Source organism: Callorhinus ursinus, unplaced genomic scaffold (assembly GCF_003265705.2).
Source record: "Callorhinus ursinus isolate GAN/ISIS: 27379988/994484 unplaced genomic scaffold, GSC_fseal_2.0 scaffold50, whole genome shotgun sequence".
Classification (NCBI taxonomy): Eukaryota; Metazoa; Chordata; class Mammalia; order Carnivora; family Otariidae; genus Callorhinus; species Callorhinus ursinus.
In genome coordinates, this window is record NW_027397112.1 from 7,580,944 (window position 1) to 7,593,895 (window position 12,952).

Here is a 12,952-nt window from a genome sequence, read left to right on the forward strand (position 1 = left end):
TCCCTGCTGAGCAGGGAGCCCGATGTGGGACTCGATCCTGGGACTCCAGGATCATGACTTGAGCCGAAGGCAGTTGCTTAACCAACTGAGCCACCCAGGCGCCCCAGTGAACAATTTTTTTAAAGGATTTATTTATTTATTTGAGAGAGAGCATGTGCTCACATGTGTGTGTAGGGGGAGAGGGAGAAGGAGAGAGAAACTCATGCAGACCCCGTGCTAAGCACAGAGCCCAACTTGGGGCTTGATCTCACAGCCCTGACATCACAACCTGAGCTGAAACCAAGAGTTGGACGCTTAACCAGCTGTGCCACCCAGGTGCCCCAGTAGTGAACGGTTTTTAATTGCAATGCTAGCAGTTTATAGAAACTAAGTTTTTCTGCTACTGCTTTTATTTGTTTAATATTCATTTAAAAATAGGTTATTTGTATAGATTAGTGAAGCATCTAATAAAGGAAAGGTTTTTACCTGAATCTACCTGAGGAACCAAAATGCTGAGCAATCAACTTAGAGATTCAGTATATATAAGAAGGCCAATCTTTTTATTTTTTTTTAAAGATTTTATTTATTTGACAGAGACTGCAAGAGGGAATACAAGTAGGGGGAGTGGGAGAGGGATAAGCAAGCTTCCCACTGAGCAGGGAGCCCGATGCAGGGCTTGATCCCAGGACCCTGGGATTATGACCTGAGCCGAAGGCAGATGCCGAGTGACTGAGCCACCCAGGTGTCCCTTTTTATTCTTTTTTTTTTTAAAGATTTTATTTATTTATTTGAGAGAGAGAGAGAATGAGTGATAGCACGAGAGGGAAGAGGGTCAGAGAGAGAAGCAGACTCCCTGCTGAGCAGGGAGCCCGATGTGGGACTCGATCCCGGGACTCCAGGATCATGACCTGAGCCGAAGGCAGTTGCTTAACCAACTGAGCCACCCAGGCGCTACTCTTAAGTTTCTGTGGGTTTGTTTAAAAATGAAACTTGAAACTTATTGTTAGTCATTAACCTCCTACTTATCTGGCATGAGTAAAAGCCAAACAAACTTTAAAATGGAGACCTATAATATTTATGTTTGCTCTTAATTATATTTTTGGCAAATGTTTTCATTCCAACTTGCTTTCCCCTGCCACCTGTGAGCTCCTTTGAGCTGATTAGTGTCTTTAGGAAAGCCAGGCCAGTTTGGGTGTATAGAAGGAACATTGCAGGCACTGTGGGAACAGAGCTTCTATAGAAACCACATTCTAACCCCAAACCAAATATATATACAAATCAATGTATATTTGTATAGGAAAGCTCTTGTCACTTTTATGATTAGAACAAATAATTTTGATAATATAAGCTGTCTAAATGTGCTTCAGTCCACAAGGATTAGGACAGCTTTTCATGGGGCACCTGACTGGCTCAGTCAGTAGAACAAGTGACTCTTGATTTCAGGGTCATGAGTTTGAGCTCCACGTTGGGCATAGACATTACTCAAAAAAAAAACAACAAAACAGCTTTTCTTTGAAAACATTAACAGTTGTTCACTCTGTTTTGTTATTTTATGCTTTTAACAAACTTGTCCTTCTACAGCTTCAAGAAGAAAAAACTGTCAGTGTTGTATGATCTTTGATGAAAAGAATAAAAAATAGTTTTCGGGTGCCACATTTGTAGAGGGACAATGAGGGGAAGAATATCAGGGTTGTGAGGACTGGAAAATGTACAATAAGAAATGGTTAAAGTATTTGAGCATGTTTGGCCTGAAAAGAAAAAACAGTAAAATTGTAGATGTTGTGAATGATTTGAAGGACTGTGTGTGGAGGAGGTGTTAAGTTTATTTCACATAACTCCAGCAGGCAGAACCAGGACTAATTGGTGGAAACACTAGGTTTGTGTCATCTCATTAAAAGGAAGAACTTTCTGGGGTGCCTGGGAGGCTCAGTTGGTTAAGGGTCTGACTCTTGATCTCACCTCAGGTCTTGATCTCAGGATTGGGAGTTCAAGCCCCATGACCTTAAAAAAAAAAAAAAAAAGGAGAAAGAACTTTCTGCTATATGAAGTAGCGAGTTCTCTTTTAAGATGAAAATTAAGATTAAAATTGAAATTAAGGGGTGCCTGTGTGGCTCAGTCGGTTGGGCATCTACCTTTGGCTTAGGTCATGGTCCCGGGGTCCTGGGATCCAGCCTCTCATCAGGCTCCCTGCTAGGTAGAGAATCTGCTTTTCCCTTTGCCTTTCCCCCCTGGCTTGTGCTCTCTCTCTCTCGCTCACTCTCTCTCTCTCGAGTAAATAAATAAAATCTTTAAAAAAAAAATTGAAATTAAGTAGCCTGTTTAGATAGAAATTATGCAAATGACAGTATGGATTAAATCAGCTATTAGGAACCCTTTCAATAGTATGTGAATTACTTGAAAAAATGGACAGAATGTCCATTTAATTAAGTTTGCTCCCATACCATCTCATTTTCATGTTGAAATCTTACACTTGTAAATTATGTTTCTATCCCAAAAATGTTTTTATGCAGAATGTTCTTGTTTCATTGAAATTTATAGATATTTCTGAGTAAAGAGGAAAAAGCAAAAGTAAAAGAAAGAATTCAAGATCTTTATAACAAGTGAATCCTTAAGATTGATTTTTTAGAACATAGAGAACCAGGCTGTCCTGTAACTTTTATGCTCAAAGCTCAGTAAGTGCTTTCTGGTTTGATATTGTCACTTAATTAGATTTTTGATATGGTATTGCCTTTTAAAAGTATTTTATTATTAGTCTTTTTGATTAGAGGACTCTGACATCTTTAACATTGTAAATTGGAATAAAACTATTGTCATCACTGAGTCATAAGAAGTTAGAAATACCCATTATAGAGAGTAATCGAGAGCAGGTTTTAAAGAAAATGATTTTCAGCAATTTTTGTAAAAAGCTTCTAACAGAAGCAATATACAAATTTCATATGTCAGATGCTGATTTGAAAGCGAAAAATGAGGGGCGTCTGGCTAGCTCTGTGGGAAGTGCATGCAACTCTTGATTTCAGGGTCGTGAGTTTAAGCCCCACCTTGGAGGTAGAGATTACTCAAGTAAAAAAAAAAAAAAAAAAAAGCAAAGTGAGATAACATTCATTAATTTGTTTTTTTCATTTTTGATAATTTTGATACCCATTTATTTATCCATGACTTAATATGTCCCTCCTTTCTTCAGAATTACTGAATGACTCATTCTTGAAATTCTCAATTTTTATTTATTTACTTCTGTAATAGTAACAATAATATTTTATTTTTATTGATTACTAACAATGTGCCTGGTTGCTACAATCTATACCTTATTTATTTTATTTTTTTACAATCTGTGCCTTATTATAATACCTTTAATTCTTACAGTGGCCCTGAAGGAGTTACTATTATCCCCATTTTATCAGCAAGGTAAATAAAATGGCTCAGAGACTCAGAGAGGTTGTGTCTTGTCCACGTTTGCATATCTCATAAATGCCTGGGCCCATTTTAAAGCCAGATCTTTCTTAAAGCCCAGTTCTTTCAGTTCTGTGAGTTTGCTGTTGAGTAGACAGGAAAGTTAGACTCTCTGGTACCTCATACATGCTCCTGAATTCCTTTTGAATGAGAGAAGAAATACCGTCACACGTATTTCTGAAAGTCCGGTCCTAGGCATGAATTTACCTTGTGTTTTTAGTTGAAGTCTACGCCTGCATCACAAGTGAATGGGACCTTTGAAGAGATGCAAGCAGGACAGAGAGCTGCTCCTCTTCTCTCCAGTTTGAACTTTGTCCATAAGAAAGGGAGAGGAAACATCGCTCATTGAGATGACTCCTTCAAGGACCAGAATTTAGCAGAGCATTTATATCATGTTGATGGAAATGTTCTAAACTGAATTGTAGTGTCAGGCTGCTCTGTGCCTGCCATGCACTGACCATAATTTAAATATTTCTGGTTAAAATTCCATTCATGTGGTTATAGTGATGATCTCAAAGTTAACTGAAGTATAAGCAAGACTGTCCCCCACCAAGTACTCACATACTCTGAAGTTTGAGGTCCTGTTTCTGTGTCATGTTTTTAGATATTTCTTTTTTTTTTTAAGATTATTTTTTTATTTCAAAGAGAAGGAGAGTGCACGTGAGTAGGGTGAGTAACAGAGGGAGAGGGGAGAGAGAATCCTCAATCAGACTCCCCACTGAGCAAGGAGCCTGACACAGGCCTCAGTCCCAGGACCCTGAGATCATGACCTGAGCCGAAATCAAGAGTTAGATGCTCAACTGACTGAACCACCCAGGCACCCTTAGATATCTTTCTTTGCTGCTATACTAATTCTTCTCTCTACCCACTACTTTTGTTTTTTAAAGATTTTATATTTTATTTTTATTTTGAGAGAGAGAGCGAGTGGGGAGGGGCAGAGAGAGAGAGAGGGAAAGAGAGAGAATCCCAAGCAGACTCCGTACTGAGCACAGAGCCCAATGTGGGGCTCAGTCTCACGACCCTGAGATCATGACCTGAGCTGAAATCAAGAGTTGGATGCTCAACTGACTGACTGAGCCACCCAGGCGCCCCCCAACCTCTCTCCCCACTGTTACTCACAGATTATTTTATCATAAGCTGCTGTGGGGTAGGAAAGCAAAATAATGAGAGATTGCTCAATTAAAGTAAAAGTAACTTGAGTTAGAATGAGACTTGAGGGGATTTCTCGTGAGCAAATATACTGAGCTTTAGTGGGCAGACTTTGTGTTACATATTCTAACTTTCCCTGGATAGATGGCAGTTGTCAAATCAGTGTCATTATGTCTAACATAGAAATGTTTTTGTACTTCTTTTAAACAGAGAAGAAGATACAGAAAATGAAAATGAGAAGAAAATTTGGTACTACAGCACAAAGGTCCAACTTGCAGAATTAATTGACTGTCTAGATAAAGATTACTGGGAAGCAGAACTCTGCAAAATTCTGGAAGAAATGCGTGAAGAAATCCACCGGCACATGGACATAACTGAAGACTTGACCAATAAGGCTCGGGGCAGTAACAAATCCTTTCTGGCGGCAGCTAATGGTAAGAAGGAAATTTTCTCAATTAATTGTTATTAAATTTGAGATAAACTCTTAGTATGAAATCACTGCAAAATTTTGAAAATATTAAAATTTCAAATTACATATATTTTAATTCTCTGTATTTTTTCTTTTTAATGATTTTATTTATTTATTTATTTGAGAGAGAGAGCCAAGAGAGCACAAGCAAGGCGGGGCAGAGGGAGAGGGAGAAGCAGACCCCCTGCTGAGCAGGGAGCCCGACATGGGGCGATCCCGGGACCCTGGGATCATGACCCGAGCCGAAGGCAGATGCTTAACTGACTGAGCCACCCAGGTGCCTCAGTTTTCTGTATTGTCCTTTTCCTAAGGAATTTTGTTCATCCCAACATAAATTAGGGGATTCTATGCATTCTAGCGTTTTCTATCTTTCCTTGGTCATTACTGATCTTCCCCCAGTTGTTTTTTTCTTTAATTCAGGTATCTTATTTATTAGAGAGAGAGAGAGAGCATGAGTGGGGTGAGGAGCAGAGAGGGAGAAGCAGGCTCCCCGCTGACCAGGAAGCCCGACTCAGGGCTCGATCCCAGAACTCCGGGATCATGACCCGAGCCAAAGGCAGATGCTCAAGCGACTGAGCCGCCCAGGCGCCCCACGAATCCTGCCTTTAATTATGAGAAATCGTATTCTTTTAAAAGATACTCTTTGCGGTGTGCCTGGGTGGCTCAGTCGTTAAGCATCTGCCTTAGGCTCAGGTCATGATCCTGGGGTCCTGGGATCGAGTCCCGCATCGGGCTCCCTGCTCAACAGGAAGCCATCTTCTCCCTCCTCCACTCCCCCTGCTTGTGTTCCCTCTCTGGCTGTCTCTCCCTCTCTCAAATAAATAAATAAAATCTTTAAAATAAATAATAAATAAAGATACTCTTTGCTTTTTATTTTTAAATAAAACTTTTAATTTTAGAATAGTTTTATAGTTACAAAAAAGTTGCTGAGGCCGTACAGAGGGTTCCAGATACCCTGTACCAGGTTTCCCCCGTTATTAGCATCTTACCTTAGTGTGGCATATTTGTCTTGAGTAGTGAACCTATATTGATACATTATAATACCTTAATCTATACCTTATTCAGATTTCTTTGTTTTTACTGATAATCTTTTTCCATCTCATGATCCCATCCAGGATACCACATTATATTTACTTGTCATGTCTGTTTAGGTTCCTCTAGACTGTCACAATTTCTCAGACTTTACATGTTTTTAATGACTCTGACAGTTTTGACGAGTACTGGTTAGATATTTAGTAGAATGCCCTCAATATGGATTTGTCTCATGTTCTTCTCAAAACTGAGATGGATTTTGGAAGGAAGACCACACAAGTGAAGTGCCATTCTCCTCATCCTATCAGGAGTACATACTATCAACATGACTTATCACTGATGATGTTCATCTGGTTCAGGTGGCATTTGTCAAGTTTCTCCAGTGTAAAATTACTGCTTCCACCTGTGCTGTGCTTTTGGGAAGAAAGTCACTATACGCTGCCTGCACTCAGGTGGTGAGGATTTAGGCTCCACTCCTAGAGGTAGCAGCTATCTTCATAAATTATTTGGGATTTTTCTGCATAGGAGATTTGTCTGTTCTCCTAGTTTATCTATATCAGTGTGGACTCATGGGTATTTATTTTATAGTTTGGATTATATTTCAGTACTACCTGATTTACTTTGTTGCTCAACTTTTTGCTTCATAAAAAAGATAATTTTTTTAAAGATTTTATTTATTTATTTGACAGAGTGACACAGAGAGAGAGGGAACACGAGCAGGGGGAGTGGGAGAGGGAGAAGCAGGCTCCCCGTGGATCAGGGAGCCTGATGGCGGGGCTCGATCCCAGGACCCTGGGACCATGACCTGAGCTGAAGGCAGACACTTAACGACTGAGCCGCCTAGGTGCCCCAATATATATGATTTTTTAAAAAAAGTTTAAATAGTACAAAAGGGTATAGAGTAAAAAGTGAATCTCCTTCATAATCTCCAGTTTTACCTTCTTTTTTCCCAGAGACAGCTATTATTGCCATTTTTAAAATCCTGTCGGATATATTCTGCATGCTTAATAAGTATCACCTGTGTTTTCTAATAGTGTCTTTTAATCTTAACTTAGTTAAAAGGATTAGGTAAGACTCTGCAAGTACACTTTAACTGCCTGGTTCTGCTTTTCTATGTACATTATCTGCTATACATATAATCCTTTTAATGTTCTCAATTCTCTACTGAAAAAATTTCCCCATTCTCCCATTTGCTTAAAGTAGAATGTCTATACTTAATAAATATATTTAGTTAAGCTGTATCCCAGCCTGTTCTCACATATTCTACGTCAGTATTCACTTGAATTCACGTGTATTTTTTTTTGAGGATGATAGTCATACTGTCATATATAAATACTGTTGGATACACATATACTTCATGTTCAGAAACTAGCAGACTAATTACCAAGGATTGTGTTTATCCATATCTAATTTTTCTATTAGATCTGTTTAGAAAAATATGTAACATTTTCATCAGATAATTTTAGTTGTTAGAATTTTGGGGGGAGGTTGTATCCCCTTCTTACTTCTTTCCATAGTATAGATCAGATAATAGGAAGTTTTATTAATTTTAGTCAGGTTACTTCCCTCTTAATTTTCTTTCATGAATGGGCATTTAAAATTGACAAATCCATTTTTACCTTGCATTCTCAGCTTTTAGTACAATAATAAAGAACTATGTCCATTCCCTTAAAAAGCAATATTAAGTGCATTTTTATCAAGTATGTTGAATTAGAAATAATTTCTAGAGTGAGCTTGCCTATGTACAAAATTGTAAAGATAGTATCATCTTTTTTTAAGATTTATTTAATGAGAGACCAGGAGGTGCGCATGAGCAGGGAGAGGGGCAGAGGGAGAGGGACAAGCCGACTTCCTGCTGAGCACAGAGCCTGACGTGCAGAGCCTGACATGGGGCTCCATCCCAGGACCTTGAGATCATGACCTGAGTCGAAGTCAGATGCTTAACCAACTGAGCCACCCAGGTGCCCCAGTATCATCTTAACTAAAGAACAAAACCAAAATAGGAATTGGTAATCAAAATGTTTAGTGGTCTGATTTAGGGGAATGTGAAAAACTAGATCCCAATATAGAAGAATTGGTTAATTCTCTTACCAATTATCATGTGATAGAACACTAGAGAATTGGAGAATTATATAAGGTACCATGCCAAAAGAGTACCTGGGTCATTGAGGTACTTAAATTCTCTTTCTTTAAATAACCAGCTGGGTAAATAGAGCAGCTTTTATTAAAAAAAAAACACAACCAATTAGCATAATGGATTATAGTTGGTATCCTATTTAATTTTCTACAGTGAGCATTTTTTTGTTTGTTTATTTTTGTTTTTTTAAAGATTCATTTATTTATCTTAGGGGGAGGGAGAGACAAGGAGAGGGAGAAACAAATCTCAAACAGACTCCCCACTGAGTGCGGAGCCCAGTGGGGGGCTTGATTGATCCCACAACCCTGAGATCATGACCTGAGCCAAAACCTAGAGTCAGGTGCTCAACCGACTGAGCCACCCAGGTGCCCAGCAAGTAATGTACTTTTAAAAAAATTAGTTAAACTTTTTTATGTAGTCAAGAACGGCAGAGAAAGCTTTGAGCATTAGGCCACAAGATTTTCTTGGAAAGTTAGGTGGCCAACGCTTATGTGCTGTGAGACTGTCTTACCCTCTTAATACAGTGTGGGCTTCCATTTAAGTAAGGGTAACTGCAGCTTGGATTTCATGGCGAGATCTAGATAAAAAGTGACACTGTTTTTCTTTTCTCTTCTTCTTCTCTGCTAAGGTTTATCCAACATGGTACTCTAATTCAAAAGAATTGAAAATTGGTGGGAAGAGGAGGGAAAACTGATTTTTTTTTTAAGATTTTATTTATCAGAGAGAGCACAAGGCAGGGGGAACAGCAGGCAGAGGGAGAATCAGGCTCCCCATTGAGCAAGGAGCCCGGTGTGGGACTTGATCCCAGGACCCCGGGATCATGACCCGAGCCGAAGGCAGATGCTTAACCGACTGAGCCACCCTGGCATCCTGAAAACTGACATTTTTGAGTACCTACTGTGGGCTGGGTGTTCAACTAGATGTTTTACAAGGCTTTAGTCCTCTCAACAATTTTGTAAGGAGTGTACTGGCAATGCATTAAGCATTCAGACAGAAGAATCCCCCGTTAAAAGGCTGGTCTGCCACTGTTAAGTTTATTTGCTGTCCCTGGGAACCAAAACGTGGGCTGTGGTAGTCAGTTTATGAGCATCCAGCCCAGGTAAAAACCTAGAATAGTATCTAGTGGTGTTCTTTAACTTGGGATTTTATGAGATGAAAACAACAGAAACTACTGGGTTCTGAAATAGCCAAGAGTAATTTGCATTATTGTGACAGCAATTTCAACATCACAGTGCGTTCTAATGATTTGACATTTTTAACCTTGCAAGTAGCATAAATTCCTTTCAAGTTTAGCCCTCTGGTTTTTATATACTTACACGTATACTTTAGGAGAGTTTAATTCCACTTTTGGTAGTTGAATTTTCTTTCTCTATTTTTTCTAATATTTTATGAAAATTTTCAAATATACAGAAAGGTCAAAAGAATGATACAGTAAACACCTACATGCCCATCATCTTGGTTCTACAGTTTACTATATATTTGTAGTTGTAAATAGTTTGCTATATTTGCTTTATCATATACCTTTATGGTAATTGTATTTTATAATGCTTTATTTTGGTGTTTTTGAAGGAAGTTTATTTTGGAATGCATTTTTCTAAGTAGAGATAGTTTTTATTTTATTTTAGAGAAAGAGAAAGAGCGGAGGGGAGGGGTAAAGAAAGAGGGAGAGAGAGAATCTTAAGCAGGTTCCATGCCCAGCACAGAACCCAACACGGGGCTCGATCTCACGACCCTGAGATCATGACCTGAGCCGAAATCAAGAGTTGGACGCTCAACCAACTGAGCCACCTGGGCACCCTGGTAGTAGTTGTTTTTGTTTTGTTTTGAATGTTGTTTTATTCTCATTAAATGGCACTAGGAAAGTTGGGAGGAACTTGCACTAGTCGGGTTAAGAAAAGCTAGCTGTTGGGGCACCTGGCTGGCTCAGTCCATAGAGCAGGTGACTCTTGATCTTGGGGTCATGCGTTCAGGCCCCACATTGGGCATAGAGATACCTTGAAAAAAGAAAATAGAAAAGCTGGCAATTGAAAATCAGAGTGGAGCTATGTTTGAAAGTGAGAAATAACATGGCTCTCTAAGAAAAGCAGGTGATTGGAAACTAGACTTTCTGAATAAAAATTTCTTTAAAAAAGAATGAGATACTTCCACTGGTAAGTTAAGTGTACTTAGTAGCAAGAGTAACTACAGCTAAGGTGAATTGAATGGAAAGTGGTAGGTAAAGGGATGTGAGGAAATATGTACAAAAGGATCCTGGGATGACTTGGATGATGATGAGGACAGAAAACATGCCAGTTGGAGTTTCTTCCATATGAAATTGTCCTTTATCTATCTTAGATGTTCACATATTCATTGGTTCCAAATTCTTATAGGAATTAGGATTAGAGAAGGTGAGAGAGAGTGTGAAGAATTAACTCTAGCCAGCTCAACTGTCATCACTTTACCAGAAAGATCAGTGTTTTCCAGTGATGACTTTACAAGGTTTTTTTATTTTTTTTATTTTTTTATTTATTTTTAAATATTTTATTTATGAGAGAGAATGAGATAGAGAGAGCATGAGAAGGGGGAGGGTCAGAGGGAGAAGCAGACTCCCCGCTGAGCAGGGAGCCCGATGCAGGACTCGATCCTGGGACTCCAGGATCATGACCTGACCCGAAGGCAGTCGCTTAACGAACTGAGCCATCCAGGCACCCTACAAGGTTTTTTTAATCCTAGGAAACATTCTAGATACCTACAGTTTAAGAAACATCAGTGAAAGTACAGGTACAGAAAATTTAAACAAGGAAATTTAAAAATTAAAAAAAATACTATGTGACATGGCATTAAAAATATTTCTTGGGGCGCCTGGGTGGCTCAGTTGTTAAGCATCTGCCTTCGGCTCAGGTCATGATCCCAGGGTTCTGGGATTGAGCTCCGCATAGGGCTCCCTGCTCAGTGGGAAGCCTGCTTCTCCCTCTCCCACTCCCCTTGCTTGTGTTCCTTCTCTCGCTTTGTCTCTCTGTCAAATACATAAATAAAATCTTAAAAAAAAAAAGTTTCTTCTTGTTTACAAACATTGTACTCTAGTTGGTTAATTTATTTCTCATGGGGTACAGTTTAGCAATTCTGAGATTACTATTTATACTAGGGTTGACCAAATAAATAGATACATTATAGATAATGAGAACAAGGTTTCTCTTGTTAGAAGTTACAAAGAAGCAACAGGGCATTGACTGAATGAACCACACAAACCACCTCACATAGATAGTGAAAAAACATAGATGTATATATACATGGGTTAGTATGCATACACATAACATTTCCTAGCAGTTGGCTGAGAGAGTATAGAAACAGTGACACTGTAATAGTAACAAGTTCATCTAGAGCCCAAATCATGTCTTCTAAATATCATTCTCCAACAAAAAAAGAACAAAGAGTCCTTACAGAGATCATGGATTCTAGGGTTGGGACAGGGAGAATACAAGGTGAGCCTGGAGCATCTTGTAGTGCTAGAAAGTAAGGAAATGCTAAATGAATGAACAAATGAATGACTGAAGTGTGTTCAGAGAATACAGGCCTCACTTTTAGCTTCCAGTGGCCAAAGCTGGAACAGAATTTGAGCAACAAAATAAAAAATGATAGTATTGGATCATAACCCAAAGAGTATCATTAGTACCTAAGAGTCTATGTTGATATACTTGTGGTCTACATCATGCTATAGTATCATTCTACCGAAATTGAAAGAGGATTAGAGCCCTTAGGGATTTATTGGCTTTCAAAACAGTTATGGGACTTCAGAGAGAAAGGTTTTTCCAAATGGGACTTTGTTTTCTCATTTTACAGTGGAAGCCTGAAGATTAAATAGCTTGCCTACAGTAAGCCTAAACAGCTAATTCAAGTCACATGTGCACTGGGTCGTGGGTACCTTGGTTTTGACCACTGTACCACTGCCTAGACTGTGGTCAGGGCAGCCTGCAGTTTTCCTCATACGGTAGAAGAGATGGCAGTAATCTCTTACCGTGTCAGTTTCAAAAGTTAGACTGATTTTCTTTTTTAAAAAAAGAGAATAGTCATAATTACCATGTATTTTCTAGAGTAAAGATAGCCAAATTGGTTGAGTTCTATAAGCATCAACATTGTATTGGTAGTCTTAATCCTTATTTCATAGTTCTAATGTTTGAACATATTTAACTTTAATAACATACTGAAACTCTTAAGTGGCATTTGTAGTACTTTTATATTTGGTATATATGGAAACAAAATTTTTTGTTTTTATTATAGAAGAAATTTTGGAATCCATAAGAGCCAAAAAAGGAGAAATTGATATTGTTAAAAGCCCAGAAGAAATAGAAAAGGACAAGAGTGAGACCGAGAATAATAACCCCAAAGATGTTGAGAAAAGCAGAGAGGAGTTTGAAGACCAGTCCCTCGATAAAGACAGCGACGACAAAACACCGGGTGATGATCCTGAGCAAGGAAAATCTGAGGGTAAAAAAATTACTTGGCTAGAAAGTAATATTTAATCAGTATTATTTATGAAAACTTCAGTTTTACTTTCAAAATGAAAATGAATCTCTTTATTACTAATACCTATTTAATTTTATATTTCTAAAGAAATTAGGGTGTCTTTTCCCTTTTTAACATGTATAATCATTGTCGTGAGTTTTATATATTGGTGGATTGGTTATAATATACCTGTATCTCTATTTATACTTCCTCATAAGGTGCCATTTTCCTATGAGATTTGTTGGTGAAAAATCCCT

The 12,952-nt window shown here is 38.5% G+C and overlaps 1 protein-coding gene across 11 annotated transcripts in view; it reads left to right on the forward strand.

Moving 5' to 3' along the window:
* Positions 1-12,952, forward strand: part of BPTF (bromodomain PHD finger transcription factor) — a 149,138-nt gene that overhangs the window by 45,873 nt on the left and 90,313 nt on the right. For all 11 annotated transcript variants that reach the window (XM_073883251.1, XM_025889865.2, XM_073883253.1 and 8 more), the window contains exons 3-4: positions 4,786-5,009; positions 12,471-12,677. In XM_073883251.1, the coding sequence (XP_073739352.1) occupies positions 4,786-5,009; positions 12,471-12,677 (431 nt within the window). The remainder of the gene's footprint in view (positions 1-4,785; positions 5,010-12,470; positions 12,678-12,952) is intronic.